Source organism: Colias philodice, chromosome 6 (assembly GCF_061535455.1).
Source record: "Colias philodice isolate Cphi_HAF_F1 chromosome 6, ilColPhil1 Martin Lab GWU primary, whole genome shotgun sequence".
Lineage (NCBI taxonomy): Eukaryota > Metazoa > Arthropoda > Insecta > Lepidoptera > Pieridae > Colias > Colias philodice.
Genome location: NC_143091.1, coordinates 148,525 through 167,983, shown reverse-complemented (window position 1 = coordinate 167,983; position 19,459 = coordinate 148,525). Strand labels below are relative to the sequence as shown.

The following is a 19,459-nucleotide window of genomic DNA, read 5'->3' as shown; positions in this document are numbered from 1 at the left end:
TTATCTTTCTGATGAAAAGTGATTTCATTCGTCACATAATTAATTAAAATTTTTAGTTAAATTCGCATTCAATGGGTTTTTAATTTTTATCATGAAGATATTCGTCGCGCATTTTTGGTCCTTTGAATACGCTCGAATTATCCTAGACTTACGCAAGTACCTATAAAAAATAAGATTTGTAGATTTTTCGTGAAAATTACTCTCTGGGTCAATGACTGCATAGCTGCAAGATTCTAACCTTTTAACATCTCCAGTAAAGTTTCGATCTAGCACGGACAGTTGATCTTGATACTTTCTAATTCAAAATCAATCGGATAGGTTCGGTTGGAAATCGGTATTACGGATGTGGGATTGTAGAAAAATTATGGGGCCGTCGTTGCCATTTTCTCACCCTATAAAATTCAATAATTACATTAAAAATTGATAACTCTAATTTATAACTGATCATTTTTGGGGAATTTAATATTTTCCAGTACCTAATAAATCGCCTTTTAAATCTAACGTTTTTTAAACCGTGTTACCATCCACATACTAGCATACAACCAATTCAAACACCAACAATAAAGAACCATCCTGACAATGAAGCTACAATATCACAATGGATGGGAATCAGGACATGCGCGCGCGCATACCTGCGCCTTTCTACTTAATTACTGACGTCACAGTGACTATAAAAGACGAGGTAGGGCATGACGTAGTTATTTTCTCTTGTGCATGTATGGACCAGGTTTGGTTAGAGAATTTTGCTATATGAGTTTCAGAGTAATAGAAAATTATGACCATGCGATAAGTACATGAAGGCATATTTTTATTTTATTTGTGTGTATGAAAGACATTCTCTACTAGAACTTCAGCTATACGAATGCTGTAACGATAAGAGGAAAGACTCAAATTAGTAAATTATATTTTTTCGTTAGGGTTTTTGTCTCTCTGGATATAAAAGATTTTTGGTCAGTTATAAAAATCAAATAGGATAAAACAATTTGTATCCAATTTTCTACTATTTAGGTGGCATGTATCACTACTGTACACAGCACTACTACCTATGGAACTACTGTTTCACCAGAGCTCTATCTACTGAGTTTACTTTTTACCCCAATGATATTTTATATATAGATACGTTATATACTCACAATCTTCTCACAATATATCCAAAAAAAATGCTTCATATGCAGTGTCAGGCACACACAAATACAAGTTTAATTTTACTTAATTTATTACATTGACAGACTGTATAAGAGAGATGGCTCTAATAAAATGATATAAACAAAAAAGACAAAGATAGTTTGTCACTTCCGCGCAGGTGTAAGCAAAAGTCATAAGAATTCACCAATTAAATATAAATAAACAAATAGTTGCCATGGTAATTGGCATAGACTAACGACACAGAAGGTTCAATGTTATAGATGTTACCGTGATGTTACAGTTCCTGCACAAGTAAAAAAATGTGACAATTTCATTTACTATTTAATTATTATTATGTTGTATTAAAATGAAAAAACTTTTTTGGAGATATAATTGTATTAAGTATTTATTACTAGCTGTGGTGTTCGTTTTCGGTCATCATCATTTCACCCGATAAACACCCACTGCTGAGCATAGTCCTCCTTATAGAATTCCATAAGGACTGATCTTACGCTATTCGTTTCAAGGCAGTTCCCGAAACCCGTACAAGGTCCTAGATGAAAAAAAAAGATGAAATAAAAGAAAGAATGAAGTATAAGCCTTTTTTATCTAAAACACAAATAAAATTTATGTTCAATACCTATATAAAGAAAAGCAAATAGCATTTTTCGTCAGAAGCGATAATCTTTTCTTTAATGTATTCAACATCATTTTTGCAAACAAACATTTTTGCCATCACGATTTAATTGTACAATATAATAAATAGATATATTTGTTAATTACATGCACTGTGTGGATTTAAATATAAAAATAATCAAGTATTTACCCAAATCGAAATTAATAAAATTACCGTTCTATTTTCAATAATCGTATCTACATGATAATCTTTGAACACAGTGTACGCTAGCTTTGTCACACTAGTGATTGAAGCAATGTTTTATCCCTTTCATTATTTCAATAGAAGTGTCAAGCAAGTGTCATTCATAAAGAATTGTAAATTGTTATTTTTAATCTTAAACTGTAATAATTTAATATATTTTCCTGTGATATGATATTCCTTTATCTTTCTTTATTTTTTTGCACGAATACGTGCACTGTCTGAACACACAGGAAGGCATTTTCGACAACTTTAATGTACCTATCGGCACATGCGCTCACTGGGACCGGTGACAATCTGACTGATTGCATTGGTCCCAAATAGGACCAATTCACGGAATCAGTTTTGGTGCGTTGATGACGTATCTACCTCTTGTTTCTATATATAATCACAGAATACATAATAGTAGCGAGCTAAACCGAGCTAAACGCTACAGAACGGACACTCTCCGCCTCCCGCCAAAATTAAACTTACCTCACCCCCGCGCGATCAGACATAAAATGGGCCATATTTTTCTGCAAGGACGATACGCAACGAAGATTGACAACATTAATCAAATTGACTTAAAGTAATTTTATTATTTTGGATTTGTGATTATCGTTTTTCGTAGAAAATGGTTAGATATTGTGCTGTTTACGGATGTATTTCATCAGAAAAACGCGAAATTTTTTTTTACGCTAATCACAAATGTGCCAACCATAAAGCGTTAACACACACATTTGCAGTCTCTACGGTGTGACTGTCAAAACGATCATTTTGTATGGAGTGTCCGGGGTGTGATATAATATCATTGTTTTACCCTATTTAGAACGAACAGGTTTTGCGAATAAATACGTAAACAAATAATATAAGAATTTAAGGTATTTGTTGTTCATCCTCAATCAAAAGAAACCCGTTTGGATCAGACGCACTTTGCAGGTTTTTCTGATATCTGATATTGAAATTTAATTCAAAGATACGACTTTGTCTTGCGATTCGGTGTTTTTGCTGTTCTTTCTTTTTGCTAGTTACCTATTAATGGGTACCAATAAAATTGCTTATACTTTCTATGAAAATCAACAACACTCGGACAATTATATACTTTGCTTTATATTCTTGTATATGTAACTAAATTTAATTCCCCTATTCACATATAGCTCTCTATTCGTACAATTATTTCATACTTTTGTTTGAATTGTTTCGATATCTTGCATAGTTTTTGGGCAAAAATAGCCTATGTTACTCTCCGGCTGTTCAGCTATTTCTACACAATTGTAAATCATGTCAATCACTTGTGCTGTTTCTTTTTAACTTTGGCAATTTTAAGCACGGGTCTTTTGCAAGTCAATTGCAAAAATAATCGCAACATAAGTTACAAATAATTTGGAAAATCCAAAAGTGCACGCCTCATAATTTTTTTTTAATAATTATATATTAATTATTATTTTTGTTTATTTAATAACAATTAAACCACATCGAATCAGACCCTGAAAAATGAAAGGGTTCTATTCCTGAGCATACTCAAGCGTAAGAGAAAAAAAAAGACTCGATTAGTAAAGTATTTCGGTCGCTATCGTGTTAACAAGAAATAAAACCGGCCAAGTGCGAGTCGGGCTCGCGCACAAAGGGTTCCGTAGCAGCAAATATAATAAATTACAGTTAAATCAACCTATCTCAAAAACTATAAGAGATACTTTGATCAAACCAAAAATCGTTGAAAGAGTTAATTAGCATGCATCACCTCTATTTTTTTTAGAATTTTATACCCCGTAGTTATAAAAATAGAGGGGGGGGGACATACTTTTTACGACTTTGAGAGCTGATATCTCAAAAACCGTTCACTTTAAGAAAAATGTTTTTTAGAAAACTTTATATCATTTTAAAAGACCTTTCCATTGATACCCCACACGGGTATGTACATCGAAAAAAAAAATTTCATCCCTCAGTTACATGTATGGGGGGCCCCACCCCCAATTCTTTTTTTTACTATTTAGTGTCATATTTTTGTAGCGGTTCATACAACACATATTCCCATCAAATTTCATCACTGTAGTACTTATAGTTTCCGAGTAAATCGGCTGTGACAGACGGACAGACGGACAGACGGACAGACGGACATGACGAAACTATAAGGGTTCCGTTTTTGCCATTTTGGCTACGGAACCCTAAAAAGGATCCGCACATACAGACACACGGACGTCCAAGACAGAACTTTTTTAAACTGTTTTTTAACTAGTTTAAATAACAAAAATGACATCAAAAATATCATGAATGTTAAAAATAGTGTTTTTTCTTAATATGTGTGTGTATGTATTATCTTACAAGTGCAATGTATGATACATAAAGACATTTTAAGTTTGAAAAATCAGATGTTTTGCGCGAAGTGACAGTAGTACCCACCTCAACGCTTCGCTTATGAGGCGTGCAATAGGCATTCGGAAATAAGTGTTTGAATATTTATTATAGAAACATAAATAATAAATACTTACAGCATTTAAAAAAGCAAAAAATTGTACGAATACTAGCAATACATTAGCATTATTATGCTTTATTTTTTAAAGAGTGCTATTCTTAAATTGGCTTATCATGAACAATTTCCATAATTTTTATATCCAATTCAAATTTAATAATGCTCGTGTTTCATATAAAATATTATCGTTTTTATGAACAATGATGATAAAGTTTTGCCTCTGACTTTTCTTGGTTACCAAGGTACCCTTTAAGGTATCTCTACAAAGCTGTACTATTTCTTACTTACTTATTTTTATATATTGAATAATAGGAAATGGAAATAAAATTAGTAAACTGAAAATACAGTGGTAGTTAATTACTACTTCGTATGCAAGTAACTTTTAAGAAAACTGTTACATTAAGTTGGTATAAAAATATATGAAATGAGTTGATCGATGTAAATACTCATACACATTTATGCAGTCGGTTAATAATTAATATTTGCATATGATACTGAATCAAACAGAATGCGCTATCAAGTAACAAATGAACATTAATTCAAAGCCATTAGCCAAGTCGATTATAATTTATTTAAATTGCACTGATTACACGCGATAAGAGAACTCTTTTATGGTATGTTGGTAATTACCATACTCACACATACGTAAGCACACATTATATTGTTTACCTTTTACTTTGTGTAACAGTGTGTAAATAATAATATAATTAATATCTCCTGCGTACTTGGCTAGTCTCTGTCGGAATTTAGTGGTACCTACCTACATGAGTAAAAAGTTACATACATATTTTGGATAATTCTCTATAATAAATAACCGACAAACGGTGGAGTTCATTAATTTGAAACAATTTTAGGAATTATCCGAAAATGTAGGCTATGTCATCAAGATTAACATTATAAATATTTATTTATTTAACTAGATATATTGTAGTTTATGTTCCAATTTACTAGTGTGAAAACCTCAGCAGTTTGTTCAATCTCTATAGTTAATAATCTCACACTGACATTTTTACAGAAATATATTTTTCTAAACTTACGAGTTACGTAGCTCGTAGGTATGTAGTAGGTACGTGCTGTATATAAGGTCAAATGTAATAAGTACTAATAAGTCCATATTATGATTTATAACATTACACGCATTATTAAACAGCTGTGTGTTATACAATATTATGCGGAAATTATAATCTGATCTAGATAAATAATTCACTTGTTTGGTACCTACTTGGTAGTCGAATCGCGTTCTGGTAGAATGCATTTCACGTGAAGGATTACGTCATTCTGTAAACCTTTTGGCTACTGGTATGTTAGATTTATTTATATTTATTACTCTTAATATCTATACTAATAAAGCTGAAGAGTTTGTTTGTTTGTTTGAACGCGCTAATCTCTGGAACTACTGGTCCGATGTGAAAAATTATTTCGGTGAGGTAGCCCATTCATCAAGGAAAGCTATAGGCTATACATATATCATCTCGCTAAGACCAACAGGAGCGGAGCACTGCGGGTAAAACCGCGTAGCACAGCTGGTTTCATATAAATACAGTTCTCGTGTCACCACAGACTAATAATAATATACTACGTAGGTATACAAGTGTCACAGTGTTTGTTACAAATCTCCTAGGAAACGGCTGATCGATTTTTGAATGCGCAGGCGTTTGGATTTCTCAAATTTCGACCACATAGCCATAATTTACAGGAAGGTACGAGAAAGAAGGGGTAGAGAATAACGTATCCATACTAATATTATAAATGCGAAAGTAACTCTGTCTGTTACTCAATCACGCCTTAACTACTGAACTAATTTGCATGAAATTTGGTATAGAGATATTTTGATACCCGAGAAAGGACATAGGATAGGTTTTATCCCGGAAATCCTACGGGAACGAGTTTTTCTTTGAAAACGCCGCGGGCGGAAAGCTAGTACAGAATAAAATTTGTTTTACAGATTTATAGAACTTTTATGATGGTCACAGGTTACTGGGAGAAAATTCGAAATATAATTTCCTAATCATATTACTTAGGCCCGATAATATGATAGCCTATTTAAAATGATTATAAAATTATAATCATCTTTAATTTATTTTATTAGAACAACTTTTGCATAACATGATGCATTTCAATTTGTTACAATTAACATATTAATTGGTTCGAGTAACTATATCCACTTATTTATCAATATTATGAATATTCAATACATTAATTGTTCGATACTGCGAAAGGTCTATATATGGTCTATATATTATCGTCAGAGAAATTAGTTAATTTGTTTTTTTAATTTCCTTTAAGAGATAAAAATACCTGATGTGGAACTAATTGTTTTTAACGACAAAGAAATGTTTCGAAGTATCTTATTTATTTGTATGAAACATTTAAATTTACCAGAATAATTAGTATAAAACTGGTTCGTCAATAGAAAGCTACAATATTTTAATTTTTAATTAGGTATATGGAATGTGATAGTGACCTTATTACATAGGCTTTAAAATATTTACCATAAAAATAAATTCACACAAGAGAACGCAAAAAAAACAAGTTCTGACTTCTGAATAATGTTTGTTATGTAGTTGATGAGTTATATTATATTGAGCTATGTAGTTGATATCGAGTCAGATTCCCTTTTTAAAGGAAGTATGGGATTCCAGACAAGATTCCAGACAGATTTCGCAACAGTTAGGTCATTCGATCACAGGCTATAAGGCAGCACAGCCTACCATAATATTATGACAAGGCTTTGAATAAATTCCTTGCGTCCGTTCGCATCGCATATTTAAATATCAAATCACATTTTGGTTTCAAACTTTCAACCAACGCGAACGTTTCAACCTATCTAATATCTACATTATATGTTGTTCATACTAATGACTAGGGAATCCAATCCCGCAAACGCGGGATCCCGCTAATGCGGGATCCCGCACCTTTTTTGCGGGATCAAAAATGCGGGATTACTCATGCGGGATCCCGCACGTTCGCGGGATTGAAAAAAAGTAAGAAAAATAGGCTCAGACGATGATCGGAACTATTATCGGACGGAACGGAACGTAATCAATGTCAGTTCCAGTACTCTATGACTGGGGATTCCCCTACGGCCGCGGCGCACGGGGATTTATACCTTTGCGCGCGGTCAAGTGTCAAAGAATTTGCGTCTGGGGGAAGTATTTGGAAGCTGTTTATACTTATGTAAAGTCAATTCCGCCTACAAGTGTGGAAGACGAGCGTGCTTTTTCCGCCGCTGGCTATTTATGCAACAAGATAAGATCAAATCTAAAAGATGAAACGTTAGAATTAGATACTTTATCATTTCTTTCTTTCAATCAGCTTATTTTTTTTAAAGTACCTATTTTCAAAAAAAAACTGATGTTAAATGCCTCTAAAACCAATGAATAATATGTTCTATTTCAAATAAAAATCTTAATATGAAACGTGAAATATTGTGAATATTGTATTGTCTTAAACATCATTATATTTAATTTATAATATAAGTGATAACTTCGTTTCATGTTGATAAGAATAATTAAAAATATTTGCGTGTATTTCTAAAACCAATATAAAACTTTCTTTAAATTACATGAAACAAAAATAATAATAATTAAAATCAATCCCGCAAATCCCGCGGAATCCGCGGGATTGATGATCTTAATCCCGCAGGCTTGCGGGATCGCGATTTTGATGCGGGATTGGATTCTCTACTAATGACAGTTTAAGAATCACTAATGGTTGTGCATTACATACGATTAGTTAATTAAGTCATTAAAATAACATTTTTTATTCACCATAAGTTAAAAGTTAATGTTTTTAATTTTAATTGTTATAGCAACCAACAAACTAGATTCACAACAATCTTAAAATGATATTCCAAATTCCTACCTATGTAGTTAATCATAAATTACATACCTTTTAGTTATTATTTCATCCTTTTCGTAATATCCTTTACACAAACATAATTTTGAACTTACACGCATGCACTTTCACAGATTATAACAACATTAAACTTATGTAACACAGAACACAGAAGAGTAAAAGTGAATGGCGCGCAAATACAATTCGAATTTTGAATTTATTTTACGCGCGAAACGTTTGCCTTTTCACCTGTCGCGCGGCAAACTGACAGTGGCGCGCGCGCTCCTAGTGACGTACGAATTTCGAAAAATTCACAGGCTGCACTCAAAATCAATATGTACTCAACTGAAAAGTAAAATTTATTTCTCATGGACTCAAATACGATTACTTTTGTTTATGTTTGTATATTCAATCATATATTATCCACTTCAAAATACTTACAATGTTTTAAATAATACCTACTTTAATTATACACTAGTGGTAAGCCCCGGCTTCGCCCGTGGTACATATTTCGCAATAAAAGGTAGCCTATGTCCTTTCTCGGGTATCAAAATATCTCCATACCAAATTTCATGCAAATTGGTTCAGTAGTTTAGGCGTGATTGAGTAACAGACAGACAGACAGAGTTACTTTCGCATTTATAATCTATACATATAATAAATCTGTAGAAGGGTCAATTCTGTACATTGAAAATATTGAAAAAATAAATAGCAGGGGGTGTTACTGGATCGATACCAAACCCAAATATGTGATTAAAAAAATTTTTGTCTGTCTGTCTGTCTGTCTGTCTGTCTGTCTGTCTGTATGTTCAGGCATCACGTAAAAACTAACGGTTCGATTTCGATGAAACTTGGTATAATTATACCTTATTATCCTGGGCGTAAAATAGGATACTTTTTATCCTGGAAAAATACGTAAAAAAAAATAATCTTAATTTTTCAGTTTTATCCATAGACGTTGTTCTGTAGAACCGCGAACACACTTTGCGTATTATTATAGGCCTAGCCGTATTTGGGTCCAATAGATATTTATAAGATGTCATTGTCAGAGTTACTCAAAATGGAGAAATAAACCATCCACGCGAAGACCGACATCCGCGCGGACGGAGTCGCGGGCGGAAGCTAGTATTAAATATGGATGTACATATTCGAAATGAAGAATTCTTTAAAATTCCAAATTATACAAAAAATAAATTTAACTTCAGTATTCATATCAAAAAAATAATAAGTCATCAAAATTTTTCTATAATATAGTTAACTAACCAATAATTGTAAACGACATTTTAAATAGATAAGTCTAACCTATTTAGTTTAATATTTACACAAGTGATTATGGCTAGTATCACATTGTTTACTTCGCATTTTTGTATCATCATTAGTTAAACATTTACAAAGAACATTTATTATATTAATTGTTATAAATTCTTCTAATATTATAACAAGTATACTTGCACAATGCATATATTACGCAAGTATTATACAGTAATTTAACATATATTTTTCCTCACGATCAAATCTATTATCGATACAATTTTATCGATAATCGCACCTCACTAGACCGGTCAAGGACCGGGACCAACCTGTTTGACCGGATATGTAGGGTGGATAGACGCAAGAAAATTATGGATTTTTATGCATGGCTACACTAAGAAACTTTATGACACCTAATTAGTACTTAATATTCCATTAATTTACTGTGGCGTGGTTTAATTTGTGGGAACAAACGAAGGAAGTGCCCATCTAATTATTTTTTTGTACTTTTTTTTAATAAGAGACTGAGGCTATTGAAAATTGAAATCATGATAAATAAAAACTTCGAATAATAATATATCCGACATTAAATCAGTGCATTTCTAGCTCAGTATCCTGAATATTTATTATTTACTAGCTGTGCCGCGCGGTTTCACCCGCATTGCTCCGCTCCTGTTGGTCTTAGCGTGATGATATATGTATAGCCTTCCTCCTTCCTCGATAAATGGGCTATCTAACATCGAAAGAATTTTTCAAATCGAACCAGAAGTTTCTGAGATTAGCGCGTTCAAACAAACAAACTCTTCAGCTTTATAATATTAGTATAGGTAGATTAATTGCAAAACTATTACAAAACCTTGATGACCTAAAATTATAATTCGCTGCAAAAACTGAAATAAATAATATTAATACAATGATAGATTGAAATAACCAAGAAATAATATCGTGGATACTGATTAGGCATTAAGTTACTAGGCATAGACCCAACTTAGGTTCTTATCGATATAATCAAGCAAAGCGGTGGACTATAAGCTAGATTACTTCGTGATTAAATGGTATAGGGCCTACTACATTGTATATTTTTTTGTGATTGCGTGTTAATAAAAAAATACCCGTCATTCAAGAATAGTGTTCCTTTTTTGTGAAATAAGTTCCAAAATTGGTTGACATGATTTCACCTATGAAAAACAAAAAATAGTAGGTATAGTCTATAGACCGGGAGATACTGACACAAAATTTCGAGTCATTTGTAACAGGATGGCGGTTCTACAGGGGTCTTAGTACGCAATGACAAAAAGAAAAACGATGGCGTGAACGCTGGTACCGGCGGCTTAGTCGCGTGGGCGTTAGTCGAACTCGTCGGAAAATAGCGAAAGTCAAACGATTTGTAACAGTATGGCACTTATTTTTCCTGTAAGTTTGAGGATCAACAAATATAAATACAAAATTTCAAAGATCTAAGTGTTGGAAATCCTCACTTATATAAATTAATAATAAATTAAGTTTTCAAGTATAACAGCACTTTTTCCCCCTACTAGAAGTATGGCAAATATAATAATGGTCACATTTTATCAAATACTCTCCAAAAATCCAAATGCAATACTGGTACAAAAAGTTTGGCGAAATAAAATTTTTTTGCAGATTTTCGGCGGTATGGCGACCATTTGGAATCGTCCGAAAAGTATGGCATGGCGATTTTCGTAAATGGCTGCACGACGATAGTTACCTGTGCAAAAGTTAGCCTGGTACAAATGGTTGAATGTTTGTTTTATTTAAATCAACACATTCGCGTCGGTATGGCGGGCTGTAAGTCACACCGGAAAAGTATGGCATGACACTACCGCCTACTACTTTTTTATGGGCTATCGGTAAATTCTAAAATTTTTGTGTTACAAATCGTTTGACTTTCGCTATTTTACCGACGAGTTCGACAAACGCCCACGCGACTAAGACACCGGTACCAGCGTTCACACCATCATTTTTCTTTTTGTCATTGCGTACTAAGACCCCTGTAGAACCGCCATCCTTGTTACAAATGACTCGAAATTTTGTGTCAGTATCTCCCGGTCTATTAATTACAATTTAACAATTTCATACTAATAATGTTGTAAAATCCAACGGAAAATCTATCTTGTTTTAAAATGTACTTCTGGCTGAAACCATATTTGTAATTTCTTTATGTTTTATTTATAGGTAAGTAAGTATTTAATTTTTAATCATCAATCCTATTAATAACCATTCATTGAATTTATTAATATAAATTAATTTCGCTGTAGTACAGTAATACATTTCCGCGTAGTTTTTTTAAAATATTACTACAATTATTACAGCATAGTATTATGTAACGATAAGTTGAACAAGTGTTACGTTCAAATAACGTAATCAATATTGTAATTTGGAATGCTTGCATTAATTTGTTGTGATTTTTTTTATTAGATACTTGCAATGGAAGTTACCTATTATAATATATAGGTATCTAATATTATTAAAGAAAAGAAAGAAAAAAGAATATTATTAGATATAGGTATCTATGATCTTAAATTCTGGCACATAAAGATCCGAGAGAAGACAGATTGCAACTAGTGGGTAAAAAACAAAAACATTGAATGCATTTTACGAAAATTTCTATTTGAAAATTGATTATACCATCCTCATTTAACTCAATAATTTAAGTATTAAGCAGAGTCATATATTCATAATCAGGGCGAATCTAGTGCCATATTTATTTTCTTAGAACGCTTTATAAAGTATAATAGAAATCTTAAAGGAAATTTAAAATTAATGCTTATTAGCTATGCCCATAACTAGAAGTCCACACAGACAAAGACAAAGGAAGATATCCAACTATCCTTCAAAATAGTTATCAAGGCATACAAAAACTGCAGGCTTTTAACTGTGACCTAACGTTTATAGGTCGGCCATAAGGGCCAATACGAGCTTCTATAGGGTCGCTTAACGCCTTCCTTGAGGAATCTAGGACACCTCTTTAGTCTTTGTGTTAAGGGCTTCAGCCACAGGCCACTAGCTTGTGAGTTATCTTACAAAATGTTTTCAGAGCGCATTGTTAGTGGGCACTTTTTTATATTCAACGTTACCGTGCGTACTTGAAAACATTTTGATTTGCTTTTTTTCTGTAAATTATCTATTTAAATACAATAAGTGAATTTGTTCGTCATTTGTGTGTGTGTAGTAGTGGTGTAGTATTGTTACGACTAACATATAACATATTATGTATCTAAGTATACTTACTGTAACGTTTGATTTAGATTAGTTACTAACTTTAGAACATTATAATATTTGGTGCTTGTATACGTAAGAGTAGTATGTAATATATTTTTTTTTTATTCTTACTCTTTTTTAAAAGGGGTTTTGTCAACAGTTGACAATGTCACCCCCGTAAAAGCAAATAACACGATATTAGCATACACAATAAAAATTAACTACTACCACCTAAATATAGTTTTATCAGCATCTTTGCTTCTCGAGAAAGAGGAAAAGCCAAGATGCTGTTACAAATATAAATTATTTATGGTAATTATTTGCAAATACTTAATAATATTTGCTATTGGTAACGAAAACAATCCTCCGAAATGCATTATTTATGTAGGTAGGTAGGTACCGATAGCCACAAGTTGAGACAAAATTACTCAGCACATCAGGTAAAAATATACGATAACATCGATTAATGTCTAATGTGTGTATAAAGTAGGTCAGCTCTTTAGGAAAACGTGAGGAAAACTAAACAAACTACCTAAAATAGGAACCTTATGAAACACTATATTGATAGAAGGTACCTAATTTCTGAGATAAACTCATTTATTTGTAACTAGAGGTCCGCCCCGGCTTCGCCCGTGGTACATATTTCGCAATAAAAGGTAGCCTATGTCCTTTCTCGGGTACCTATCAAAATATCTCCATACCAAATTACATGCAAATTGGTTCAGTAGTTTAGGCGTGATTGAGTAACAGACAGACAGACAGAGTTACTTTCGCATTTATAATATTAGTATGGATTTATTGATTAAGAGTTTGAGTAAAAACTTTTTTCTTGTCTTAAAATTGGGAGCATCCACGGAGCGAAGCATCGCCATCAGCCCATCACCATAGCAACGGCTTTATTGACTAAACATGGCAGTATTTTTTTAACTCTTTACCAAAACTAAATAAAAATGGTTAACACGTAAAATACTATAAAAAATGAAGCTGTTAAAATTTCATCTTAGGTATCATCCTCCGGGATTAGTTCTGGAATACTTGCAGAAGGGACTGGTGAAAAATAAGGACATAGATCTATTGGACTTAAATAGCAAGTAAATAAAAACAATTATTCACCTTTATTCGAACTGATAACTTGCCAAGCATAGTATAAACAGCATTACAGTTTATACAATGTATCTATAAGGGTTTAATAAAGGGTGCTTAATATTATTCATATCATAAGAAGTCTTGCTTTGTAAATACGTTTCTCGATAGTTCACTTTCGATTTATTATTTTCATCATGTACTTAACATTATCATACCTTTTTCTGCAATTTATTTTAACGTTTCTAAAACAAGGGCCAATTTCATAATTTATCACTAAATATAGTATATCATTCTAGTCTCGCTTGTAATTTCACTCATGAGGTAGCGAATCGAAGCTTATTGATCCATGTTAAAATTTTCCTATTTTAATTTTCACCGCCCAAAACAAAATTTTCAATTCATAAGCTCTTTCCAGTACCGATATCCAGGAACTGGCCAAAAAGCTGTACCAGCGCGAGGTCCTCATCACAGACGAAGTCCGCGGCCAGCTCGAGCAATGCCTGGAGACGCTGAAGAAGCGCATTGAGCATGAAGGTCCTACGGGCAAGAGGTTCTATATCTACAAGACGTTGATGACGCATGTGTTGCCGCTCACGAATGTCTGTTTTGATAAACTTGGGGAAAGGTAAAAGTTGTTCATTGTTATTTACTTGAATTTGTTTTCATTAACAAACTTGTTACATTATCATACGTAGTATTATTCCACTAAAAGTGTGCAATAGTAGGGACTCTTTCTACAAATCTCTTATCACATCTTTATTAAAAGTTCAAAAATTCATTGAAATAGGTGATATGCAGAAAATGTAGGTCGAGAGGAGAGGCGAGGAGAGGATAGGTCGAGAATTTGTGGACACAGGATAAAATGCTCTGCTTTTTTTGTTTAAGAATGACATTTTGAAGGTTGAACTATTAAGGTAACATTTTACAGATGTCTGACAGGCAGCTACGATCGCACTTGCAAAGTTTGGGACGTGGAGTCGGGGAAAGAAACCAAGACCCTCACTGGTCATCAGAATGTTGTGTATTCTGTTGGCTTTAATTTTCCTGTGTGGTAAGTTGAAAAATATTTTTATATTTTTTACAGGTACATATTAATAAAATTTATGCGCAATCATTGAAAGATTGATAAAAAATTTCAAACTTGAAACTATATCTTTCTTTTTTTCCATATTTCAGCAACCGCGTTATAACGGGCTCGTTCGACAAAACGGCCCGTATCTGGCGACCCGACACTGGCGAATGTCTCGCGACCCTCTGGGGTCACACTGGCGAGGTGGTCGCCGCGCAGTTCAGCTGCAAGGGGGAGTACGCGGCCACGGGGTCCATGGACAGCACGGCTAAACTGTTTGATGTTAGAACTGGTGTGTGGTCATCAAACGTCAAGTTACTTCATTTTAGCAACTGTGTAATGGGGTCGTTCGACACCAGCGAGTGTCTCGTGACCCTCTGGGGTCACACTGGCGAGGTGGTCGCCGCGCAAGGGGGAGCACACCTAAACTGTTTGATGTTAGGACTGATATGTGGCCTGAACTATAAAAATTTACATTCATTTTTGAATAATTGTGGTAAGTTCTACAAGTTCCCAATAATGATGGTAGGTTCGCAGTATGTAAAGTTTTTCAGGATAACATAGGCTAATTGATAAAACTTAAGCTACTCATACTATGAAATTTCTTAAATCATCGCAATTAACATTGACATTTTATGTATGCGCTCCGGAAAATTATAGGCAAATGTTCTCGTTAAAAGGTTTGTAATATCTTTTCGATAGGCGCAACATTGTGAATTGTTTTTGAAACAAATTATAATAATTTATAAAAGAACCGAAAACAGTTTAATTACCGTCTTTTTTTTCCAGGTACGGAAATAAACACATACGTGGGTCACACAGCAGAGGTGATAGCTCTGCAGTTCGATCCGAATGAAGGCCAGAGGCTGATCACCGGCTCCTTCGACGGCACCATCTCTATATGGGACACGAGGGTTAAGGAGTACGTATATTTAACATCTGTATATAAAAGGTATATTGAAAATTCATCTCATAAAAATATCCGTGAATAAGCTGAATGTAAAGTGGAATGGAAATTACTTTGATTACTTTCAATACTTATTCTGACGTATTGGGTATTAGGTATGTGCCGTGTAGCTTTAGGTACCTATTTGGTATGTGGTTAACATCTTTGCCAACTATGATATTAAAAAAAAAGACGGGTTGCACTCTGGGAGTGCCGGCAGAAGTGAAAACCTGATTGTTAACGTTGAGCATGTTTGATATTTTGGAATGGTATCCGTCTTACGCTTTTTCGATCAGGGCACGTGTCCTGACGCGAGTTTAAGATTTTATACCCATTACAGAAAAAGTGCTCAACGCCGCTAAAGAAGTTTTCACTTCAAAAATTTCTTATTTATTAACTTAAAATAATCTTTCACAGTCGTGTATCAGTGCTAAGCGGGCACTCAGGCGAGATCTCGAACGTGCAGTTCAACTGGGACAGCTCGCTCGTGGGCTCGTCCTCGCTCGACGGCAGCGCGAAACTGTGGGACGCGAGGAAAACCGAGTGCCTTGCTACTGTCGCTGGGCATACTGATGAGGTATGTTGTAAGGACTAAGGTATAGTCATATAGTGGTATGGATGTTTTAATTGTGTGGGTAGATATTGAAATTAGTAGAGATGAATATGGAATGATAAAAAAACTGGGTGTTTTGACGGTTCGATTTGGAGGAAAAATATAAAAATCATGTGGCTATTAGAAATAAAACAGATTTCTTCCTTGAATTTAATAAATATCTTTGCTAGATACCATAAAATTAATTCCTCGCATCGTGAGACAAATAGACACATTTTTGCATTTATAATATTAACCCTCATAGGAGGCCCGTGTCCAAGCAGTGGTCCGAACATAATTAGCAAATGATGATGATGTTGATGAAAAAAAGAATTGGAATACACTTACTTCTTAAAAATTCGACTCCACTACCTTCCCCTACATTTTCTACATAATATAATATACTTCTTTCACCAGGTCACACCCCGGACACTCCATACAAAATTATCGTTTTGACAGTCACACTGTAGAGAGTGCAAATGTGTGTGTTAACGCTTTAGGGTTGGCACATTTGTGACTAGCGTAAAGAAATTCGCGTTTTTCTGATGAAATACATCCGTAAACAGGACAATATCTAACCATTTTCTACGAAAAACGATAATCACAAATCCAAAATAATAAAATTACTTTAAGTCAATTTAATCTTCGTTGCGTATCGTCCGTGCGTATTGCGTTTAGCTACTATTATGTATTCTGTGACCAGGTACTAGACATATGCTTCGACTGGGCTGGCCAGCGCATGGCCACATCTTCGAGCGACTGCTCCGCGCGCGTCTACGATGTGAGATCTGACTTCAAGGAGCTGGCAGTCATGAAGGGACATAGGGAGGAGGTTTCTAAGGTAAATATGGATTATTTTCAACCAAGTAACATTCTTTCCTATTTCTAGGGTAGGTATGACTTTTTAGTTTATTTTTGCGGGAATTTCTTCTTTTGGTTTGTTTTCGACGTTACCAACAATGAGAGAGGTTTCATAGTGACTTTTGTTATGGACTGGATTTGAAATGAAATGTGTGATTTCTTTACATTATTTAAACAGATATTGTAAAGACCATACTGGGCGTTTGTAAGATTGATTTAAATATACACATTACGCATAACTAATCAAACAACGTCTCAGGTTAATGACCCTGGCTTGAATAAATAAATCTATGTGTTCGATTACTAGAAGAATGTTGCAGAATGTATACCTACTTAATATTTTGTAGACGATAAATCGTGAACAGATCTCATACACTACGGACTACCTATTTTAATAACTCAGGCCCCGGAATCACAGACACAATAGAAAATCTATTGTGTCGTGGACCGATCGGGCCGTTCGGGGCTCAATGGGTTAAATAGCATTTATTTATGGAGAAATTGTGTTGATTTTACTGTTTATGCCTTAATTTTATTTCTTTCCTATCAGGTCTGCTTCAGTCCAGCTGGTGGATGCCTCTTAACAGCATCAGCAGACAGGAGCGCCAGGATCTGGAATACCTCTACTGGAAACTGCTTGCAGGTGAATTGAGACATATTGATTATTGTGCTTCGATAGATTATAATCAATCGAAAAGTACCTTTTGCATTAAATTGTTACTGCTAATGTTACGGATATTTTTTTTTTTGACAATTTGTAACCTCCCAGTAAATAGAACATTTAATCTAACGGTTTTTATAAGCTGGTGGTTAATGTTAAAACTGTTCTGACGATTTAAAGTACATCTAGAAGAAGTCTGGTTGAATAAATAAATGTTTGAGTTTTGAGTTTGATGTTACGGATGACAATTTTTCGGCATTTAACAATTTTGCGAAAAACAATACAATGTAACGGTATTTTATATGCAACTAGCTTACCGCCCGCGGCTTCGCCCGCTTTTTCTAAAACGATTTGAGATTTAAACTATCCTATCTCTCAAGTTGGATCGAACTGCACATGGTGTGCGAATTTTATTATAATCGGTTAAGTGGTTTAGGAGTCCATTGAGGACAAACATTGTGACACGAGATTTATATAAGTATATTAAGATTATTCAGCGAAAAAGGTAATAACACAAATTTTAAGTTATTATTCGTCCCAGGTGCTGTCCGGTCACTGCGGGGAGATATTCTCGTGCGCGTTCTCGTACGCGGGCGACGCGATCGTCACCGCGTCCAAAGACAACACGTGCAGGATCTGGCGGTGATTCGACTGGTGGTTCTAGGGAAATAACTTCCACTAGAACCATTACTGATGTAAACGTACCTTTAAATAAAAATTGCTTGTTTGTAAAGTCGGTTTACTGACGATAGTTGAACGTGACAACGTCTTAAGGCCGATTGTGCTTCTTTGTCGCTCGTTCCGCGCTCTCGCTTGCACTTAAGCCTTACATGGAACGCCAGAGCGAGGTAACGCCGCATGAGTCATGTTTTTTCGTGCGTGCAGCCGGCTATATCGAATTATAAGACGTTGTCACGTCAAAAACAATGGCTAAGAAAGCACTACATTTACAAAGTTGATAAGACTCGGATTCGGGAGATTTGTGTTTAAAATAGAATTGAGTAGGTAACGTTACAAATGTTTATAAGTAACCTATAAATGTACTTATGATAATTTATAACTATAGTTCTTGGGCTTTGCGATTGAATGTTTATCAATAAAAATGCGCAGTAGGCTTCATAGACATAAAATGCAATAATTTCGCATTTTAAAAGGTCTATGGTGGTGATTAAAATAGATGTAGGTATCTTCATCAAATGCTACGATATCTATTTTTTACTAAGCTATTGTTAATTCTGCGTTGATAATCTCATCACAATCTCGCGAATTTCAACGATGATTAAAAATTTCGGTTTTAACTAATTTTGATTAACTTATTGCACGCCTCATAAGCGAAGCGTTGAGGTGGGTACTACTGTCACTTCGCGCAAAACATCTGATTTTTCAAACTTAAAATGTCTTGATCTAAGCATACATTGCACTTGTAAGATAATACATACACACATATATTAAGAAAAAACACTATTTTTAACGTTCATGATATTTT

The 19,459-nt window shown here is 34.1% G+C and overlaps 2 protein-coding genes across 3 annotated transcripts in view; one reads left to right on the top strand and one right to left on the bottom strand.

The window, feature by feature from the left end:
- Oatp26F (Organic anion transporting polypeptide 26F) overlaps positions 1 to 8,558 on the bottom strand; it is a 46,048-nt gene extending 37,490 nt beyond the window's left edge. For both annotated transcript variants that reach the window (XM_089695994.1, XM_089695996.1), the window contains exon 1: positions 8,343 to 8,558. The gene's annotated coding sequence lies outside the window, so the exon portion shown is untranslated. The remainder of the gene's footprint in view (positions 1 to 8,342) is intronic.
- Positions 599 to 18,819, top strand: LOC149487394 (uncharacterized). The gene is made up of 9 exons (XM_089695954.1): positions 599 to 682; positions 14,273 to 14,469; positions 14,773 to 14,895; positions 15,021 to 15,205; positions 15,703 to 15,835; positions 16,277 to 16,436; positions 17,155 to 17,292; positions 17,863 to 17,955; positions 18,515 to 18,819. The coding sequence occupies exons 1-9, from the start codon at positions 599 to 601 to the stop codon at positions 18,617 to 18,619; spliced, it is 1,218 nt and encodes a 405-aa protein (XP_089552080.1). The 3' UTR covers positions 18,620 to 18,819.
- Positions 18,820 to 19,459: the final 640 nt, after the last annotated feature.

Coding starts and splice junctions, on each gene's coding strand:
- LOC149487394 (XM_089695954.1), top strand. CDS start 599: ATGGATGGGAATCAGGACATGCGCGCGCGCATACCTGCGCCTTTCTAC. Junction 14,470..14,772: donor TTTGATAAACTTGGGGAAAG/GTAAAAGTTGTT, acceptor AACATTTTACAG/ATGTCTGACAGGCAGCTACG. Junction 14,896..15,020: donor GGCTTTAATTTTCCTGTGTG/GTAAGTTGAAAA, acceptor TCCATATTTCAG/CAACCGCGTTATAACGGGCT.